Below are 21,054 nucleotides of genomic sequence, written 5' to 3' on the forward strand. Positions count from 1 at the left end.
GTATAGTACCCCCTGGGACTGCCCATAGGCATAGCCAGACTTCTTTTTCTGCCTAGTTTCCTACTCCTGTAGGGGGGCAGTATAACCCAATGGTTAAGAAGAGCAGGAGCTGTGTCCGTTAATGAACGAAAGAGAAAAAACTGTTTTTACTTCTAGGAGGAATCACATTCCCTGGAAGTGGAACTGGAAACACTAGAATGCACTGCTAAACATACCTTTTATTTATGCAAACAGGGGAAGGGCTTGCTACCCAAGAGCATTTATGGAAATCACATTACATGTAAGAAGGATTTGCATTTTCCACAGCACCAATTTATCAAAATGTATTAGATAACAGAAGCCAGCTATAAACGCAATTTGGTTACTGCCTCCAAATACAAACAACTAGACCAGACTAAGGCCTCGTACACAGTACTGCTGGGTCGAATGGAAAAAAAATAAAAAAGCTCAGGTCAGAGCTGCTGTACCAACTATTCAATGTTAGTACAGCAATCTTCCCTGCAGTGCTATTGAGCTTTGACAGGGAGACGCCGCTAGGGAGCCAGACAGCAGACCGGCTGCCATATACACAGGCCAAATGTAGGCCGATTTCTATTGAACCGGCCGATGCTGCCAGACATTCTGCCCGTGTGTGCTAGGCTTAAGTATCAAGAATATGATGCTTAGCAGGCAAGGTGATTTACCTATGCAGTGGTTCTCCAAATGTGGTAATTAAAGCAAATGTTTTTCAACCCAGCAGGCATAAACATCAACCTTAGAGCCCACAAAAATAAGGGTATATGGGTTTATCAAAGATTTTTAAATTCTCCCAAATAAGCTCCTCCTGGTCCTGGGTTTCAAGCCATTGAGGTCAGACAAAACCTGTTAAGTCCTACAAAGTGCAAAATCTAACAGCACAGATAAAGCAAAGGCAACCAAAAACATGACCCAAAAATCCAATCAACTACATTTTGTCTTCTGTCACTGTAAAAAATTGACTACCCTTTAAGAATGAGCACTTGAATTCCTGCAGATGGTAAGCTGGTATAGGGTTACAGATCATGAAAAGTAATCTCACAATGTTTTGTAAAAGGCATCCCTAAATAAACTTTTAGAAGATGAAATTTGAGAATTTACACTATGAATAAACAAGACATAAAATGTACCATGCCAGCCAAACACATTGAAGGAACATGTAAACCCTAACAGGCTGGCATTGAATTTGCCAAAGCACAGTGAAATTACAATTTTTCACTGTTCTGAGATCTTTTTACCCTTTCTGTATCTTAGTGCTGCTGATCTCCTCCAGAATTTTTGCAGGCACTGCCGGTTTATATTCAGCTGCATTGCTTAGGGAGGGATTTCTGACAGTGACAATGGTGGTACATGCCTGATCATTGAATGCCAGCTTGGCCACTTATAGTCTCAAACAGACGTGCAGGTTATAGGTTGGCAATGCACAATAGCATTTGGTCGCCCTATAACAGGGAGTGCCTGAAGAAGACCCATGTTAGAATCACATTATTTCATTAATATATTTTATTGAAAGCCTCAGATACAAAAGGTTTATATGCACTTTTAGCGATTAAACTTGCATCCGTTTAAGGACAAAACTCAGAACACACAATGTTTGTTATACATTTTTAAAAAAATGTGTATTTTACTTACCATAATAGTTATTTCTCTCTTGCAAACATTAAGGTCAGGCACATTGTTGACGTACATTCTCTTCAGAGCACAACGAAGCCCCCCATGGGTGCGAACCAAGAAAACAGTAGAAAAGCCTCCTGAAAAGAACAAAAATACCAATAAAATAATCTTCCCATTAAGAGAACAAATTTGAATGAGTCAGTACAAAAAACCTATGGTATATTTTTCATAACCAAAAACATTGTGCAAAAGAACCATAAAGTATTTTCATCCTGGGCCATTATTATACTCATAAATTGAAAAATAGTTAAAAGTGATTGTAAAGTCTTTTTTTTTTTTTTTTTCTTTTAGTAACAAACATGTTATACTCAAATACTCTGTGCAATAGAATTGCCCAGATACTTCTCTTCTGGGGTCCCCCACTGGCGCTACTGGCTTCTTTTTGGTGTGCCACCATAAGAATCTGTTTTAATCGTTGCATACCTGTGGACTTGATCCCGAGGCGTGCTGCCTGTGCCATTGACAACCCCCCCCCCCCCCCCACAGGATTTGACTGACAGCAGCAGGAGCCAATTGCTCCTGCTGCTTCAGCAAAGCCTGTGAGAGCAGGAAGAGAAGACAGAGCCGCTATAAATCAGCACAGTGCTAGATCAAGTGAAGACTCGCGTAAGTATAAGGGAGAGTGAGGGGGTGATACAGGTACTGGAACATTTTTTACCTTAATGCATTGAATGCAAAAATGTTTAGGCTTTACAATTATTTTTAAGTAGAACAAAACTTTTTTTTTTTTTAAGTAGAACAAAACTTTTTTTTTTTTCACATTCTGCATAGTGTAAGGTTACATGGTTACATAGTTAGTCAGGTTAAAAAAGACAAGTCCATCTGGCTCAACCAATAAAAACAAAAAACAGTAAGGAAAACACAACCATACAATCCCATATACACAATCCTATACCCGCAGTTGGTCCAGAAAAAGGTGAAAAACCCAAGCAAAGCATGATCCAATTTGCTACAGCAGAGGAAAAAATTCCTTCCTGATCCACCGAGAGGCAATCAGATATTCCCTGGATCAACTTTACCTATAAATATTAGTACCCAGTTATATTATTTACACCTAGGAAAGAATCCAGGCCTTTTTTTATAGCAATCTAGTGAGCTGGCCAGAACCACCTCTGTAGGGAGTCTATTCCACATTTTCACAGCTCTTAGGGCTCTTTCACACGGGCTTTCCGTATGTCCGCAAATCATCCTATTTTTTTGCGGATGATTTGCGGACATAATGTAAGTCTATGGCATTGCGGATGTCAGCGGAATACCATCCGCTGACATCCGATTTCCTTCCTTTCAGTTCTGTTCCGTTTTTTCGAATGGAACAGAACCCTATTTTTCCTCCGTTCAAAAAACGGAAAGGAAGGAAAATCGGATGTCAGCGGTGTCATCCACTGACATCCGCAATCCCCATAGACTTACATTAGGTCCGCATATCATCCACAAACCGATGGGATGATATGCGGACCTACGGAGCGGATGACACAAATGTCATCCGCTCCGTGAAAAAAAAAAAAAAAAGGACCGCAGCGGAGCTCTCACACGGAAAGCCGTGTGAAAGAGCCCTTACTGTGAAGAAACATTTCAGTATTTGGAATCTACCAAATGTCTTTTCCTCCAGACGTAAAGAGTGCCTCCTTGTCCTCTGTGATGACCTTAAATTGAATAACTCAACACCAAGTTCACTATATGGACCTCTTATGTATTTGTACATGTTGATCATATCCCCCCTTAAAATGAGGTCTTACTAATGATTTGTACAGGGGCAAACTTATCTCTCTCTCTGCAGTCCATGTGCCTCTCTTAATACAAGAAAGGACTTTGGTTGCTTTGGAAATTGCAGCTTAGCATTGCATGCTATTTTTAAGCTTATGATCAACCAGAACACCCAGATCCCTCTCCGCTATGGATTCCCCCAGTTCTACTCCCCCTAGTATGTATGATGCATGCATATTCTTAGCCCCCCAAGTGCATAACTTTACATTTATCAACATTAAACTTAATTTGCCATATAGCTGGCCAAGGTTTCCCATTGGGGAGATTTTCCTCTACTTCCTGTCGCAAGGCCTAAACAGGAGGTGAGAGAAAATCCCTCCAAAGTGAGGCAATTCTGAGTTGCCACCAGGGTTACCAGAACAGGTGTCCTCTTTGGAAGACAGCCACTCTATTCCTGCTCTGGGGACAACCTATAATTTGGGATTTCTTTCACTTTCACTGTCAGCAATAACGGTAAACAGGACAATCTCCCTAGCAGGGACAAAGACAGCAATAAAAGCTGGACAGGTGTTCTAATCCCTCTTTATTCTTAAAAAAAAAAAAAAAAAGAGAAAAAAAGGGTTTTGCCTTTAGTTATAATAAATACTTCAACTATCGTGAATAAAACACTGCACTGAAAAAACTCTTGTTCCTGGTGTAAGATTAGCATAATCCCAGGATCAATGTTCAGGGAGAGTCTTCTACTGGGATCACATGACCAAACCCCTGGCATTAAGTCATAAGACCAGCAGTGAATAGATTCTAAAGCGGCAGCTTCTCTGTAATAGGCAACAATATTTACAATCTGGTTAAAACAAATTTAAAGAGAAGTTAATGTCTCCCACTCAAAAATTCATTAAAGACATCTCCGTGATCCTTACAAATCACTCTATTTACTTTAGAAATGGTTATATACTCTAACTGTAGTCCTTACTTGCCAAATCTTCTGTTTTCTGGCCCCTGTATAAATGCTGGTGGAACCAATCTTGGTTGTGGGTGTCCAAAGCAGGCGCATATGAGTTTCAGGATTTAGTGCAACTGGCTACCCAGCAAGCACCTCTGATTCTCATGCATGCGCATTAGCATCATTGCCAGGCAGCACGTTGTGTCTGCAATTACGGGGAGACTAGACCATAAGGTTACCCAAAGAAGCCTGGGATAGGATTCCAGGGGATCGCCTAATGATGTAATGGCCTAAGCAGCCAGGATTGGAAATGCCGCCAAATTAAAAGAAAAAAGGGTACTTGTAAATAATATAAAATATTGATAATTTCCATTCATTATTGTACTGCAGCAGGGCATAATGATTAGCAGAAGATCTGCTTTAATCAAATTAAAGAAATAGCCTATAAACTTCTGTTTTAATCTGGGCAGATCTGTAGCGTTCTAGTCCACATCACTACTTTGTTGGGAATTGAATTATCTGTGAACCTTTTGCCAAACTTTTAAAAACTAAGGTGCTATTCCCAAAAACACCCACTGTACACTTTTGACTGACTCACTCAAAAGCCTTGATGCATTAAAGTAAAAAAGTAGGTCCTAAAAAACTGGATTTTTGTACTTACCGTAAAATCCTTTTCTCTGAAGTTCGACAGACGCAGCTCCATATCTTCTTTAGACCATTGGGTTATGCTCCCATCATCAGGAATAGGGCACTAGGCAGGAAAAAGCTTTACAATGCCTATGGGGGCTGTCCCTGCACACATAACCCCGCACACTCTGCTACAGCATCTAGTTTCGTTGCAAGCAGTGTTTAGAAGACAAAAAATCTCATTCACTCAGAAATAGAGGGGCGGGTGCTGCATCTGTCGAACTTCAGAGAAAAGGATTTTACGTACAAAAATCCAGTTTTCTCTATCGTTCATCGACAGATGCAGCTCCATATCTTCTTTAGACTATTGGGATGTCCCAAAGCAGTATTTTCATGAGGGGTGGGAAGACAACGCAAAGAAGAACGTAACTCCCCAAAGGCTAAACATAGCCAACCAGGTAATATGGCTCTTTACCCATGTGATCAGCTGGACACAGCCAATCACATGGGTAAAGAGCCACGTCATTGGCTCTTTACCAGGATCGTGGGAGCGCGAGAGAGGCTGTTCTGGGGTGCCGTCATATGACGTTGTCCCAGAACGAGAGTCATTTGACGGTGGGTGGGCAGTAAGTGATTAAAGTGGTTGTAAAGGTACAAAGTGCACATTCTATGCATGAAGGTAAAAAACCTGTGTGCAGCAGCCCCCAGCTCCCCCTATTTTAATGAACAAAAAAAAAAAAATAAAAATAAAGCTTTACAATCACTTTTTTACAATGACAAATTTTTTTTAGTGGTAGTAGGATGATCGGATTCCCGCTGCAGAATCCACTACAGTACTTTGTTTCCATTAAGCTGATTACTAAGTTACTAGCTATTTTTCAAACTTTCAAACTTCTGAGCATCTGCTGTCAGCTCAGACAAAGTTGAATCTTTAAAGGCCTTTTTAGGACACATGAGATTCTCTATAAATAGTGCAGAACAGTCTATCAAGCACAATAAGCACTTGAAAATACCAATATAATGGCATAGATGGAATGCTATTTCAGAGGTTTCTGCTAGTAAAATGAAATGTTCTAGGACTGAAGCTACATTTAAACAGACAAGTACAGTAATGACTGTCCGATTTTAGCCAAAGATGGTCAACGCCTTTAAAGCATACACATGCCAAACAAGAAGGCTGGCAAATGCGAAGATATTAAGACCTACATTTTAAATGCTAAGCGAATAGCTAAAGCTATAGCTGAAATACATATAAGTTTTACAGTTTTACCTGCCAAAGAATGCATTTCAGCTGTTCTTGTGACTTCCTCACCTCTACCACACTGCTTGGCTGGAAAGATCAATCCATCACTCCCTGGTGGTTCAATTCTAATACTGAGAATTGCTTTACAATACTGCTTATTGGACAGTGGGAATGATACAGATCCATCGCCCAGTGGGCAGACTGGAGGTGGAGAGGTGGCACAGGAAGCGGAAAAATGGTTGACGGAGGAAATAAAAGAGTGTCATCTATCTGCATGCTGTTTAGGATGTGTGCGACTCACAAAGCGTTCTTATCCAAAATTACTATTTTTTTCCCAGGTAAAAGGTTCACATATGTTTATTTAAACAATGTATTTAGTGGTTTACCTGGAGATGTAAATCAACTAAGAAACCAGGTATAATTAAGCAGGATATAGTTTTACAATGAAGCCTACGAAAAATAGCCAAGGAACAGTAGAACCTACTTTCCTTGTTGTGGGCAAGCAAGACACAAAGACTATCACAACACAACCTTTCGAACGATAAGTAGTAAATTTACACAAAACAGTTTCCATGCTTACATTTTACACAAAAAAAAAATAAAAATTAAAAGAAATAATAATAAAAGGGATTCAGGTGACACAAGTGGAACTTTTTAAACAGGCACAGTGTATGCTTACTGCATATAATTCACTATGCAACTTGCATACGGATAATAGATCTGTCCCTACATTTGGGAACCTCCTTGTTGTCACCAGAACTAGTGTCCCCACTGGAAATTTTCCCTTCTATACCTGTTCTGGGGACAAACCAAAATGTAAGACTTTCTTTCACTTCTCTTCTCTTTGTTAACAATAAAAGAGAACAAATAGGGTGAATCTCCCTGCCAGGGGGACACAAATGGGTGTTCTAATTCCACTCCAATCTAAAACTCAAAAAAAAAAAAAAAAGTTGAGTCTTTATTATTGAAAACAGTCTTGATAAATGTCCCCATATTTGTGCAGGTGTGCATATCATGGAGGATCAGAGCTGGAAATATCTCACGGGTGTGAGATTTTTGCTTACTGGTTCAGCCTGGTTTAGCTGTGACTCTTTCTTAGAAGTAAAACAGATGTAATAATAGTATTGTTGGGAATAGTATAATAAATTGTATGAAACAAAATAAAAGTATTAAGGATAGACCAATATGTTTTTTTCAGGGCGGAAACCGATACCGAAATTTTGGTCACAACATATCGGTATGGGCCAATATTTTGTACATTTAAAGTTTTGAAAAATAAAGAGGATTTTTGACACAAATCTTGTACTGAACATGATAATTTTTGTTTAATGTTTAATGGCTGGCTTGCTGACACCCTGTGGTGGATGGCTGGCTGGCACCGTAGTGGGTGGGTGGCTGGCTGGCACCCTGTGGTGGCTGGCTGGCTCCCTGTGGTGGGAGGCTGGCTTGCTGGCACCCTGTGGTGGATGGCTGACTGGCTGGCTGGCACCCTGTGGTGGGTGGCTGGATGGCACCCTGTGGTGGGTGGCTTGCTGGCACCCTGTGGTGGGTGGCTGGATGGCGCAGGGGCTGTAGGTGGCTGGCTGGTACAGTGCCTGTGGCTGGCTGGTACAGGGCCTGTGGGTGGCTGGCTGTCTGGCACCCTGTGGTGGGTGGGTGGCTGGCTGGCACCCTGTGGTGGGTGGCTGGCTGTCTGGCACCTTGTGGTAAGTGGCTGACTGGTACAGGGGCTGTGGCAGGCTGGTGCAGGGTCTGTGGTTGGCTGGCTGACTGGTACAGAGCCTGTGGGTGGCTGGCTGGCTAGTACAGTGCCTGTGGCTGGCTGGGACAGGGCCTGTGGATCTGGGTGGCTGGCTGGCACCAGGCTGCTGTGGGCGGGTGGCTGTGATACACTCCCGCGAGACTAGTCCCGACTCCAGATGAGGCTGTCCAAGGCGGGGGAGGCGGCCTAAGAAGGCAGAATGACGTCACAAAAATATCGGCCGATACCAATATATCGGGGAAAGTGCATATCAGCCACCGATAGATCGGCCTTGCCAATTATCGGTCTATCCCTAAAAAGTATATATCAGAGCAATGGTCCCCAAACTGTGGCCCAGAGGCCAGAATTGGCCGGTTTGCTTTATTCCCATACCCCCCCCCCCCCCCTTGGGGCACTTTTCCTCCTACTGACACCAAGTTTGGGGACTCCTGTATTAGAGGAACAAGAATGACTACAAGTGCCATTTACTTTGCTAATGTGTTGCCTAGTAAATGTGTTTCCTCCCAGCTAGCAAGAGCCCTGCAGTCATATCCCCAGCAAGGCGTTTTCTTTTCTGATGGTGTCCCCAGGCTTCCAGGTGTGTGTGTGTGTGTGGGGGGGGGGGGGGGTGCCTTTTCCCGTCTCCATCTGATTGCTCCTCTCCCTGCAAAGTCGTGTGCTTTTGGGATGACCATTATTACTGGTAAAATTCTTAAACTGTTAAGTTTGCATGTTAATACACAATGTATACTGTTACATGAAAACAAATTTTAAATATCTGTAAGAAATGCTTTACACCAACAGTGTACCCTATTCGAACCCCTGAAGAAGTCCACCCAGAGAAACGTGTTGGCAGATGACACCTTCCCGTTCTTCTATCTAAATCAATATGCTTCATCTATTATATGCTATACTAAACTTTTCGCTTTACGAAGGTGCTTTGGGGGTTACTGTGCTGAATGTTCTATGAGATATCATCCATTCACTGATTTAAATGTGTGCATTCCCTGTTGTCAATATTCTGTAATAAAACATGATGTGTTTTATGTAAAACTGTGTATGATTATTCCTTCTTAAGGGTGAGAATGCACCTTAAAAGTCCCATATACCTTTTCTGTAAACATCTAAAATACTTTTGTGTAAAAGGAGCTTTCCATACTCCACCTGTCCCCACTGTGAGGCTGCATTTACACCTGAGCGTTGCATTTTTGCGCATTTTTCCAGATGTTTTGTCGCATGTTCTTGTATATTATTTGCCAAGCGTTTTAAATACTTAATAACTGAGTAGGCACATCAAGTAATTTCTTTATTAGGCAAACCTTAGTACAGTATGCTTGTAAAACACTCTTACCAGGAAGGTTGTGGGATTCCAAAGTTATACATTATACACTGGTCCAAATCAATCGGTGGAGGGGGGGGGGGGAGGGGATTATGGTGTGGGGTTGTTTTTCAAATGTTAGGCTTGGCCCCTTAGTTCCAAAGAAGGGAATTCCTAAGGCATCAGCATACCAAGACATTTTGGACAACTTCATGCTCTCAACTTTGTGCGTCCATTTTGGGGATGGCCCTTTCCTGTTCCAACATGACTGCGCGCCAGTGCACAAACAAGATCCATAAAGACACGGATGAGCGAGTATGGGGTGGAGGAACTTGACTGGCCTGACCTCAACCCGATAGAACACCTTTGGGATGAATTAGAGTGGGGACTGTGAGCCAGGCCTTCACGTCCACATCAGTGCCTGACCTCACAAATGCTTTTTCGGAAGAATGGTCAAACATTCCCATAGACACACTCCTAAACCTTGTGGACAGCCTTCCCAGAAGAGTTGAAGCTGTTATAATATTGAACCCTATGGACTAAGACTGGGATGCCTTTAAGGTTCATGTGCTTGTAAAGGCAGGCATCCCAGTACATTTAGTAATATAGTGTAGTTTTCATGTTATAAATACTTGGTGGTTTTGAAAGGTGGCCCCGCATTTGCAGGTCATTTTAGATCTTCAACGTCAATATTATGTATAGACTGCCTTAAACTTTTCACTAATAAAAAATCACTCTACAGACAATGAATGAGCTTCAATGTGAAAAATGCAATTGACGTGTATAACAGGCTCTCAAATGATAATTCTGATTGCCTACTTAAGATGAACCGGCGAGGACAAAAAATATGGAGACATTACAGACCTCTTCTACTGGCTGCATGCTAGCTCTAGTGACTGGAGTTCCGCTGTAACTTCAGTGAAATTTAATGCTGTACTTCTGAAATAAAAACAATTTTAATCTGCTTCTCATCAAAACACAGTACAGGCCCAACAGACATCAGTCAGCTGGTTTATCCACAAGTAAAATGGGGTTACTTATCAACAAAGAGCCACCCTTTCACTCCACACAAGTACTTCTATCCAGCAGAAAGTGAGCATGTGATTAAAGATCTGTATGCTTTATTGCTCACAAAAATGCTACAACTGTCTCTACCAGCTTCAAAGCATGTCTATCAGACAGCACAAATTATTTGTGTGCTTGTCAAAGGACATGACGTCATACTGATCTTACCAATTCTAGAATAGCAGAATGGTTTCTCGCAGACCAGAAATCGCAAATAAGCCAATTACATTTATAATAAAATTACTTCATTAAAATATTTTATTAAAAAATGATTATTTTCATCACTTTCTGTACAGAGAACCATATGCACAATAGCCAAATAAATCCGGATTAACAGTTTACTTACTCTAATCTAAAACTCAAGAAGGTACCTACCTACTAGTGTAAGTATAGTTAATTTATTTTTAGTAATTGCATCCCCGGTCTATACCATTTAAAATTCATTTTTTTTCCCCATTTCAAGAACACAAATGCAAAAATGTTACTGGCAGGTGTTCTCACTTCCCCTATTCCAGCAACAGTGAGCTCAGCCGCTGAAGGGATAACGGGAGTGAGTGCGCATACGCGTAACACCGGCTTTTAATCCAAGAAACTTGTTCGCTCTTTCAACAACATCACTAACACAGTATTTCAAGTTAGAAGTTCTGAGTTTACTCCAACTTCTAAAGCCAGAGACAGCCAGGTAACTACTACCATCAGAAGTAGATCAGCTACATCCATCTCTTTTAGAACAAGCCTATGTTAAAATGCATCTAAAGCCAAACCTTTTTTTTTTTCCAATTTAGTTTAGGATAGAGTGGTGAAAGAGGAGAACCATAGAACCCCTGCCCATTTTTTCATTTCAGAGTAGGTTTGTTCTATCTGTTCTAGGGACTACTGTAGCTGGGGTTAAAAGTGGGAGAATCTAGACACATATCCTGAAACTAAGGTGTTCCCGGATAAATGGCGAACCTAATAAGGGGGGGCGTGGATTCTTCACGTGGGTCCTTCCCACTGATTGTTTTGTACTACGCCGCATGTGGCGGTTGGTATCGTTGTTTTGAAACTCGCCCTGCGTGGCAAAATACTTATTTGTCAAAAGCAATAAATAAAAAACTTGTGGGAGAATCTGATATTTGGAATGACCAATGGAACAGGAATGGCATAAAATGACCTTTTGAACAAGACAAAACATTAGATACTTTTGATATCTGCCTTCCTAAGCAGAAGCAATGTGCCCCATTAGCCCTCTGCACCTCAACAGACAGGCATGCATGCTATCTATGTAACCTGTCTTTTTTAATCGTTCTGAGCTATTTTTGTTATTAATGTAGCTTTAGCATACCAGGATATCTGCATTATGACTGGCAGTTAAACTCAGACAGGAATGTGGATTACTGAGCTAAAATTGTTGGCTAAATGTTGAATGCATTCAATCAGATGGAGTCCCTGTTCAAGTATCCTGCTTCTGGTGGTGGAGAAGGTTACATAGCTAAAAGTGTTGCCATGTGAATTCATGGGCCTGGGAGTGTGTAACAACAGAGTGAGCATATGCAAGCTGCCCGTATGCATTTCAGTTCAAACCAGACATAAGCGCATGTATGCTCATAAGAGTTAAGGTGCACCAAAGACCACTTTCTTCGCAGGATCTTGTTGCCATTTTCTGCCAGCAAGACCTTGTAAAAATTCATCCATTTGCGTGCATTAAAGCAAATCTTTCTATTCCACTGTAAAACAGCAACATAAATGGAAAGTAGGCATCCTCAAGTGCCTGCTTGCACCTCTTGATGTCTTTTCGAGTGCCCCTGAGCCCTTTGCCTTCAGTGCCTAGCTACGGATTAATGAGTAGTTTGTAAAATTACTATTATCCTTTAAGCCAGCCTTTCTCAAACTTTTTCTCAACTTCTGAAATAATTTTCAGGTCTTGGGGAGCCCTTACTAAACCAATTCATTGGGGTCAGTGAAAATGTCTCCCTAATTAGTGGTAATCAGAATGCCACCCTTACAGACTGCAAAAAAAAAAAAAAAAAAAAACTTTGGATCCAGTGCCTCGTGCCAGAAATATCACCATTACACAGAGTTATGCAGGTGCCATCAAATAGAAGGTCAATCAGCCACAGCTCAAGGAATCCCTAGCAACCTCTGGAGGAACCCTAGGGTTCAGTGAAACCCTGGTTGAGAATGATGGCTATTTTGGCTATACTTTTCTTTTAGGTCACAGAAGTGCAGTTCGCGCTACACTCCTGTGACTCTTTGTCAGCGAACAGCATGTTAAAAGTCAGCTGTCACCTGACGTCACCCAGCCAGTGCAGGCTCAAGAAAGCCTCTCAGTGATCTGCTGAGTGCTTGATCCAGCCCCTTCTGTCCCTTCTATAGCCCAGCTGCTTCATTGAGGGCTGGAGGGGCAGAGCAGAGAGCCGGTAACTGACAGTCTCGGTTCTCTGCTCAGAGCGAAGGGGGAGAACTGAGCGACCAGCGGTGTTTGATCACTCAGTTCTCGCTGCAGAGCCAGTGGGGAACAGATTGATGCTGCATCCACCTAGGTGAGTATAATCTTTGGGGTTTTTTTTTTTTTAAGTCCATGCTTCTCTTTTAAGGTATCCTAAACAGATTTTTGGACATTTCAGCTATCTCTGCATACATTATATACAATACATGCATTCATTACATGCATTAACAACTTAAGGACTGCCCCACGTACATACACTGCGGCAGGGTGACCCTTAAGCGCAAAATCACGTACCTGTACGTGATTTTTTTCCTTTGGGTCAGGGTCGTGCCGCCGGTGACCCGCTACAGTGGACCCGATGTCCGCCCCCACCTTGTGATCATTCCCGAGGCTGACAGAACAATAGTCTGCCTAGGTTAACAAGGCAGATCGCTGTTCAGGGGAAGGGGAGGGGAAGATGGAGATCTTGTGTTTCTGCTAAGCAGGAACAGGAATCTCTCTCTTTCCTCAGTCAAAGCATCCCCAACTGAACACATTTAACCGTTTGATCGCCCCTGATGTTAACCCCTTCCCTGCCAGGTCATTAGTACAGTGGCAGAGCATTTTTTTTCTTCTGTATTGGTGCACAAAAAGTGTCAGTGTCAGATTTGTCCACCGCAATGTCGCAGTCCCACAAAAAAATCACTAATCGCCGCCATTACTAGTAAAAAAAAAATATATAAAAAGTCCATAAATCTATCATTTGTGTGAGCCTTCCGGAGCTGAAGTGGTTAAACAATCATTTGTAGAATGCACACACAAAATCATTTGTAGAATGCACACAGAAAATCTCATAATGTTTATTTGGTATGTTGTGCGAATGAATGACTTAAAACAGGAAATATGGTTTGGTGTGCTCACGGTGCCAATATTTGAATGAATATTTCTTATTATTCATGTTTTGTTTGCAGATTATATTTTTCCTGTATCTAGGAGTGCCTTTTCCTCAACCTGTGAGCCATTTATAATTTGCCAGCACTGTTGCTATGCTAAATGCTCGGAAGTCCTTCAAACAACACGGACAGCAGCAGACTTTTATTATAAGAAACAGATTAGCTAAGGAAAAACTGGATTTTTTTTTTTTTGTAATAAAATTAAAATTAGCTAGCGAAGCTTTTTACATATATTTGTCAACATTAGTTCCAACACACTAATTTGGAAAGCTTTAGTATTCAATAGATATATGTTAAGAGATAACAGAGGTACTAAAGTATTTGTACATTAGGTCATTGTAAGCTTCTTTAGTTTTTACTGTGACGTGGCTTGGAAGACAACTGCAACCACTACCAGGCTCCTGCTAGAATAAGCAGTTCAGGCGCTGGACTGCAAATTACCACTAGAACTGGTCTGAACCAGATTGCTTCGTTTACTAAAGCTTTTTTTAACCAAGACACAGCAACAATACAGTAAGCCTGCAAAAGACTCATGTAAAAAGTGCTGCTTTTCTTACTTTGATCACATAGTGTGACAGTTGTTCAGTTTGATTGCAATTTGCATATACAATTCTCATGAATGAATCCTAAAAAAAAAAAACACTATATATGCACACACACACACACACACACACACACACACACACACAAATGAAACTCATTTGCTAGGATTTGCCATGGCTAACTCCAATATGCTAGTATTATAGTAAAAAAAAACAAAAAAAAGCAAAAAACGAACAAACCGACAAATGTCAATTTATACAGTGTTGTAAAAGTTTTATCAAGTCCTAAAAGTAAATGATCAATGCATACTAGAATGTTGTGTAATTCACCTATAGGCTTTTTTACATAGTTAGTGAGGTTGAAAAAAGACATCAGTCCATCCAGTTCAACCTATGATGTGTGTATTTACTGTTAACCGTACATTGTATACCCCTGTATGTTGTGGTCTTTAAGGTGCCCATCTAATAGTTTTTTGAAACTATCGATGCTCCCTGCTGATACCACTGCTTGTAGAAGAGAGTTCCACATCCTTACTGCTCTGACAGTAAAGAACCCCTTACGTATTTTAACCACTTAAGCCCCGGATGATTTGGCTGCTCAAAGACCAGGGCCTATTTTGCAGTGCGTGACTTTAACGGACAATTGCGCAGTCGTGCAACGCTGTACCCAAATGAAATTGACATCCTTTTTTTTGGTGGTATTTGATCACCTGTGCGATTTTTACTTTTTGCGCTATAAACAAAAAAACAGCAACAATTTCGAAAAAATAATATTTTTCACATTTTTTTATATGAAATTCCCCCAAAAAAATTTAAAAATCAAAATGTTTTAACATTTTAGGCCAATGTGTTTTCTGCTTCATATTTTTGGTAAAATAAAATCACAATAAGCATATTTTGATTGGTTTGTTCAAAAGTTTTTGCGTTTACTAACTACGGGAAAGATTTATGTCATTTTTATTGGTTTTTTTTGTTAACTAGTAATGGCGGCGATCTGCGATTTTTTTTGTGGGACTGAAAAATTGCGGCGGACAGATCGGACCCTTGACTGACATTTTTGACACTTTTAGGGGTACCAGTGACATTACTACAGTAATCAGTGCTATACATATTCACTGTTCCTGTAAAAATGACACTGGCATGGAAGGGGTTAACTTTATTGATAAACAGTGGGTTAAATGTATCCCTAGGGGCGTGCTTCTAACTGTGGGGGGCGTGGCTTGTGATGTAACCACAGAGACATACAATCCTACATAGCAGGATCGTGTAGTCTCTGCAGTTACACCAGGGAGAATGACAGGCGGCTTTGTTTACATCAGCCGTCTGCTTTTCTCCCTCTCCAGCGGGAGATCGCGAGTGGCCAGTGGACATCGGAGCCGCCGGTCACTCGCGCAGGGATGTTAGTGAACAAGCAGAGGCGCGCGCTAGCCCCCTAGAGGCTCGTGGGCGAGTGACGTACCCCTACGTCACTTTGCCCAGGAGGGGCTGACCGTCGGCAAGTGGTTAAGGTTAAACCATTTTTTTTTTATATTTTTAATATTGTCAATTAGAATAAACTATTCGAATTAGAATACACTAAAGACAGCCATAGATGGAACTGGACAGAGTACTCCAGATGTGGCCTGACCAGAGTTTTATAAAATGGCAGGATTATAGTTTTATCTCTGGAGTATATCCAATTTTAATGCATGCCAATATTCTGCTGGCTTTGGTAGCTCCAGCTTGACATTGCATACTATTGCTCAGTCTGCCTCCCACTAGGACCCCCAGAACTTTCTCCATTCTTGATTCCCCCAGAGGTTACCGCCCTAGTGAATAGTTTGTGTTTATGTTTTTAGCCCCCAAGTGTATTACTTTACATTTAGCCCCCGTTCACATAGGGGCGACGCTACGAGCAGCGCGCCGCGACCTCGGAGTGGCCGCCACGGACTTCATAACATTGAAGTCTATGGCGGTCGCCTCCTGGTCGCCCCAAAGAAGCTCCGGACCCTTTTTCTAAGTCGGAGCGACTTGTGTCGCTCCTATTAGAACGGGTCCGCAGCTTCCCTATGGGAGGCGACCTACGGCGACCTGTGAGGCGACCAGGTCGCCTCACAGGTCGCCTTAGTGTGAACGGGGGCTAAGCCTCATTTGTCATGTAGTTGCCCACTTCATTCTTTTGTTCAGGTATTTCTGTAAGATTTCTATATGCCGATGTGAAGTTATTGCCTTGCTTATGTTTGTGTTGTCTGCAAAAACTGAGATTGAGGTATTTATCCCATCCTCTATATCATTTATGAATAAATTAATCGGTCCCAGGACAGAACCTTGGGGTACACGTTATTTATCACTACTCTTTGGACGCGCCCATGTAACAAGTTTTCTATCCAAGAACAAAACTTATGGTCCGTGTCTGTAGACCTGAGCTTTATTAAATCTTTTTTAATAAAAATATTTTATATGCTGTAGATCCCCAGTGCCCATCCTGCATGCCGAGGGGCCGCATGCAGCCCTTTGGTATATGATGTGCAGCAGTTTGTAATGAGAATATAGATTAGGGTAATAGCATTGATCGGTACTAAAAAAGTTTCCAGTTTCTATCGCCTTCTGCAGCACATCCCCAGCCACAAATTTAGCATGTCCACACTCGATGACCCTCACTTCCTCTATTAGGTCTGCAGTTGCTGACAGCCCTTTCAAACATTACATATACTGAATAATGTTTGGCCCTTTGGTGATGTCAGGGGCCACATTTGAGGCCCCCTTTAGCTCATACATTGACAACCATTGCTGTAAAAGGTGAAGAAACACACACTTCTCTTTGAGAGTTCATACATTTGCAACCATAGCATATCTCAGTAGACACGGGTATGCAGCTCACAAGCAATGCCTGTGCATTAGAACCAGCATTTACCACAAAGGTGGGTAAAAACAGTTATACATGAACTAGCTTTGGTAAGAATAAGGGGAAATGATGAACCTGACAAAAGAAACATATTTGTCTATTAACTTTATTGGTGGGAATACAGAAAACAGCTGTACAAATTATTCAGAGTTGAAGGAAGAATCATTGTTTAAAAATAACCAGAGGTGGCTCCTCTTTAACAACTACAGATGTTCGGGAAGTGGTTTTGTGGCTGTTTTTTTGGTTTCTAAGAATAAGGTACCCTATAAAACTAAAGGCTCCTATGTAAATAAATCTGTGAATTATAAAGATATTCTGCAAAACTCCCAGGAAGTTTTACAATTTGTACATTATAGTGCTAGTGTACTCCGGCTTTTAAATGCATTTGAGGTGCGTTTGCGATGTATACCCAATGAATTGTATAGACCAAGGATCCTCAAACTACGGCCCTCCAGCTGTTGAGGAACTACACATTCCCATGAGGCATTGTAAAACTGACATTCACAGACACAACTAGGCATGATAGGAATTGTAGTTCCTGAACAACTGGAGGGCCATAATTTGAAGACCCCTGGTATAGACAAATGGGACATGGCTATCCGGTCAAAATCCTGTTTGGGTTAAATGGTGTGGGGTTAAAACCTCTCTATTTATTAGGGATGCACCGATCCGACTTTTTTGGTCCCAATCCTGATCTTTTGCTTTGTGGAATTGCCAATCCCGAGTCCGATCCGGAAGTACTGTTTTGTGAGCTTATAACAAAATAATACTTCCGGATCGGTATCGGCAGATACCTTATAACAATTGTGCATTTAAAAGGTTAAACTTCCCTCCTCCGGCAGATGGAATGAAAAGATACATTGTATTCATTGTGTTTACTTAACTGGAAGACTGACAGGCATTTGCAGGAGGCTCTTTTTTTTTTTTCTTCTTTGACAGCTGTTCTCTGCTCCCTCACAGCTATGTAAAGAGCAAAACCGGATCGGTCTGTGAATCTGTAAATTTTACCGATCCCCCGATCCAGCTATTATGGCCATATCGGGGCCGTATATATATATATATATATATATATATATATATATATATATATATATATATATATTTTTTTTTTTTTTTTTTTTTGAGGGAGGGAGAGAGGGGGAGGGGGAAGGAGGGAGAAAGGGAGAGGGAGAGGGGGAGAGATTTGGGATCAGTAAAAATTGTTATCTGCAAAAATATTTCTAAACGAAAACGCTGATAAACGCCAGTAAACATTTTCAACTACTTTCTGCCCCAGAGACAATGGTCACCAGGACAAACAGGGTTAGTCTTCACAGCAGAAACACAGTCAGTAAAAAGCAGCTGGCAGAAGTCCTAACCCCTTCATACTATCCAAATCTAAAAAAAAGCTATAAACTCTATTGTATAAACATTCCTCAATCCCCATTTCTAGCTTTTCCAAATTACATAAATCTGGACAGGATTAGAGACTTTAAAAAATGAATCTCTTTTTTGATCACTTGCAAGTAAAATAGCCAGAGAGAGAGCACAATGTAAATCCACTTTGAATTAGTCAAAAATGGCTTTAGCAATTATTAAACGGCAAACTATGCAAATTGTAATTAACCTGCCAAAACAAGTTCATAAGACTTGGAACTGCATGACTTGTGTATAAGGTTAATGTTTGAGCCCTAGAAAGTACAAAAATAGCCCCCCCCCCCCCTTTCAGAATAACACCCATTCCCTCTTTTTTTATTTTAATTTTCCTCTATTAAATTATTTATTTTAATATCTATAATCCTTTCTCATTTTCTGTAGCTAGCCTGGTCCAGAAGCTATACTACCTAAATTGTATGGTGAATATATAATGTACGATTATGAAGGGCATACTGTAAAAGATTAATCTGCAAGTGAAAATGTTTGAAGCAACCTGGAAGACCAGAAACCCCTGACACCCTTTTATGCAAATCTCAACTTGACAAAAATATTAATATTAAGCTCCATCCCACCCAATCCCAGGCCTTGCTATGTGCCAATTAGAGTAATGAGTGGGCTCATTGAATAGTAGAACCTGACAAAGTCAAAATTTATATAACAGGTTTTGGAACTCCTTGGACATTTTTAGCAGCTGTCTAGAGCTATGCACCTGAATCTGCTTGTGTCCCTTTTGTACATTTCTGGAGTTTGTCTACTCTAATTTGTTTATGTTCACTAATTTATCTAAAAGCCCACCTCAGGGCAGAATAAACTACCATGTATAAAGCAGTAAAACGCTGCCTGAAGAGTAATCCCTATAACCCTGCTTTCTTCGGTGTCCTGCAAATCGGCTTGTTTAGGTCCCAGGACAAGTACAGCTTTCGTCATACGAATGGCGCTTTTCCACTGCATGGAACCGAATGGTTCGGCTCGCTTTTGTGCTTTTCCACTGCTGGTACCGCATGGTACGGTGTAGAAGCGGTTTGGTACTGTACGGTACGGCGGCGCTTTTCCACTACATGGAACCGAACGGTACGACTCTCTAAAACAGTACCACCTCGATTGTGGTTCCAAGAGGTACCATACCGGTACCATATCCCACAATCCTTTGCATGCAGTCACTACTAGCCACTGATTGGTCAGAGAATCGTTGTTATCCCACCCACTTAACTTTAGTACTACTTTAGTGGAAAAGCAAACCATACCACACCGTACCGAACCGTTCCAACACCGTACCATGCGGTACCAGCAGTGGAAAAGCAAACCGGGCCAAGTAGGGCCGAGTAGAGCTGAGCCGGTACTTGCAGTGGAAAAGTGCCATTATAGGCCGCTCAGATGTGCGCACTGCAGGTCTCAGTCTTACAGCCTACATGCCAGGAGTTTCCTTTGAAAAATAGCAAGGTGATACGGTTTTAAATCTGGTTATGCCTGGAGCTGGGCTTTAGGCCCTGTTTCCAGGAATATATGAATTTGTTTTTAAATGTAAAGGGGTGTATGCTTATATGCTTGCCCTTCATATATTATGGGCCCTGGAGAAAGATGATTCATTGTTTAGCATCTGGAGACTGAAAGCTGGCACTCCAAGATAAGAAATTCTGTTTGTGGGTTTCCAGTATGTAGAGCAGGGGTAATGAATTAAAATTCAAGGAGGTCCGGTCGCTAAAATTTTCATTGGCCCGAGGTCCGAATCTGGTCTGAGTCTGTGCTGACTCTGAACAAAATGTGCCCACCAGCGTGACCCTTAACATAAAATATGCCCATCAGCGTGCCCCTTAGTATAACATTTGCCCGTCAGCGTGACCCTTAACACAAAATAAGGGGCACGCTGATGGGCATATTTTATGTTAAGGGTCACGCCGATGGGCACATTTTATGTTAGGGGGCACCCTGATGGGCACATTTTATGATGGTGGGATCGCTGATGGGCAAAAAAAAATGTGTAAATCAGCGTTGCTCTTAACATAAAATATGCCCATTAGAGTGCCCCATAACATAAAATATGCCCATCAGTGTGTACCACAGTATAAATATGCACATCAGCATGCCCCTTAACATAAAATATGCCCATCAGCATGACCCTTAACATAACATTTGCCCATCAGCGTGACCCTTAACACAATAAGGGGCACGCTGATGGGCATATTTTATGTTAAAGGGAACTCTGATGGGCATATTTATGTTAAGGGACACGCTGATGGGCACATTTTATGTTAAGGGGCACGCTAATGGGCATATTTTATTTTGAGCGCAACGCTGATTTACACGTTTTGTTTTGCACATCAGCGTGCCCCCTAACATAAAATGTGCCCATCAGCGTGACCCTTAACATAAAATGTGCCCATCCGCTTGCCCCTTATTCTATGTTAAGGGTCATGCTGATGGGCATATTTTATGTTAAGGGGCATGCTGATGTGCATATTTATGCTGTGGTACACACTGATGGGCATATTTTATGTTAAGGGGCACTCTGATGGGCATATTTT

The 21,054-nt window shown here is 41.5% G+C and overlaps 1 protein-coding gene across 2 annotated transcripts in view; it reads right to left on the reverse strand.

Moving 5' to 3' along the window:
• The window catches only part of BMP2K (BMP2 inducible kinase), a 271,429-nt gene that overhangs the window by 158,939 nt on the left and 91,436 nt on the right, over window positions 1–21,054 (reverse strand). For both annotated transcript variants that reach the window (XR_014225958.1, XM_082273188.1), the window contains exon 2: window positions 1,648–1,766. Coding sequence is in view for 1 of the 2 variants with exons in the window: in XM_082273188.1 (XP_082129314.1) it covers window positions 1,648–1,766 (119 nt within the window). In the remaining variant the exon portion in view is untranslated. The remainder of the gene's footprint in view (window positions 1–1,647; window positions 1,767–21,054) is intronic.

The sequence above is a fragment of the Pelophylax lessonae genome (assembly GCF_965119305.1).
Source record: "Pelophylax lessonae genome assembly, chromosome: 1".
NCBI classification, from domain to species: Eukaryota; Metazoa; Chordata; class Amphibia; order Anura; family Ranidae; genus Pelophylax; species Pelophylax lessonae.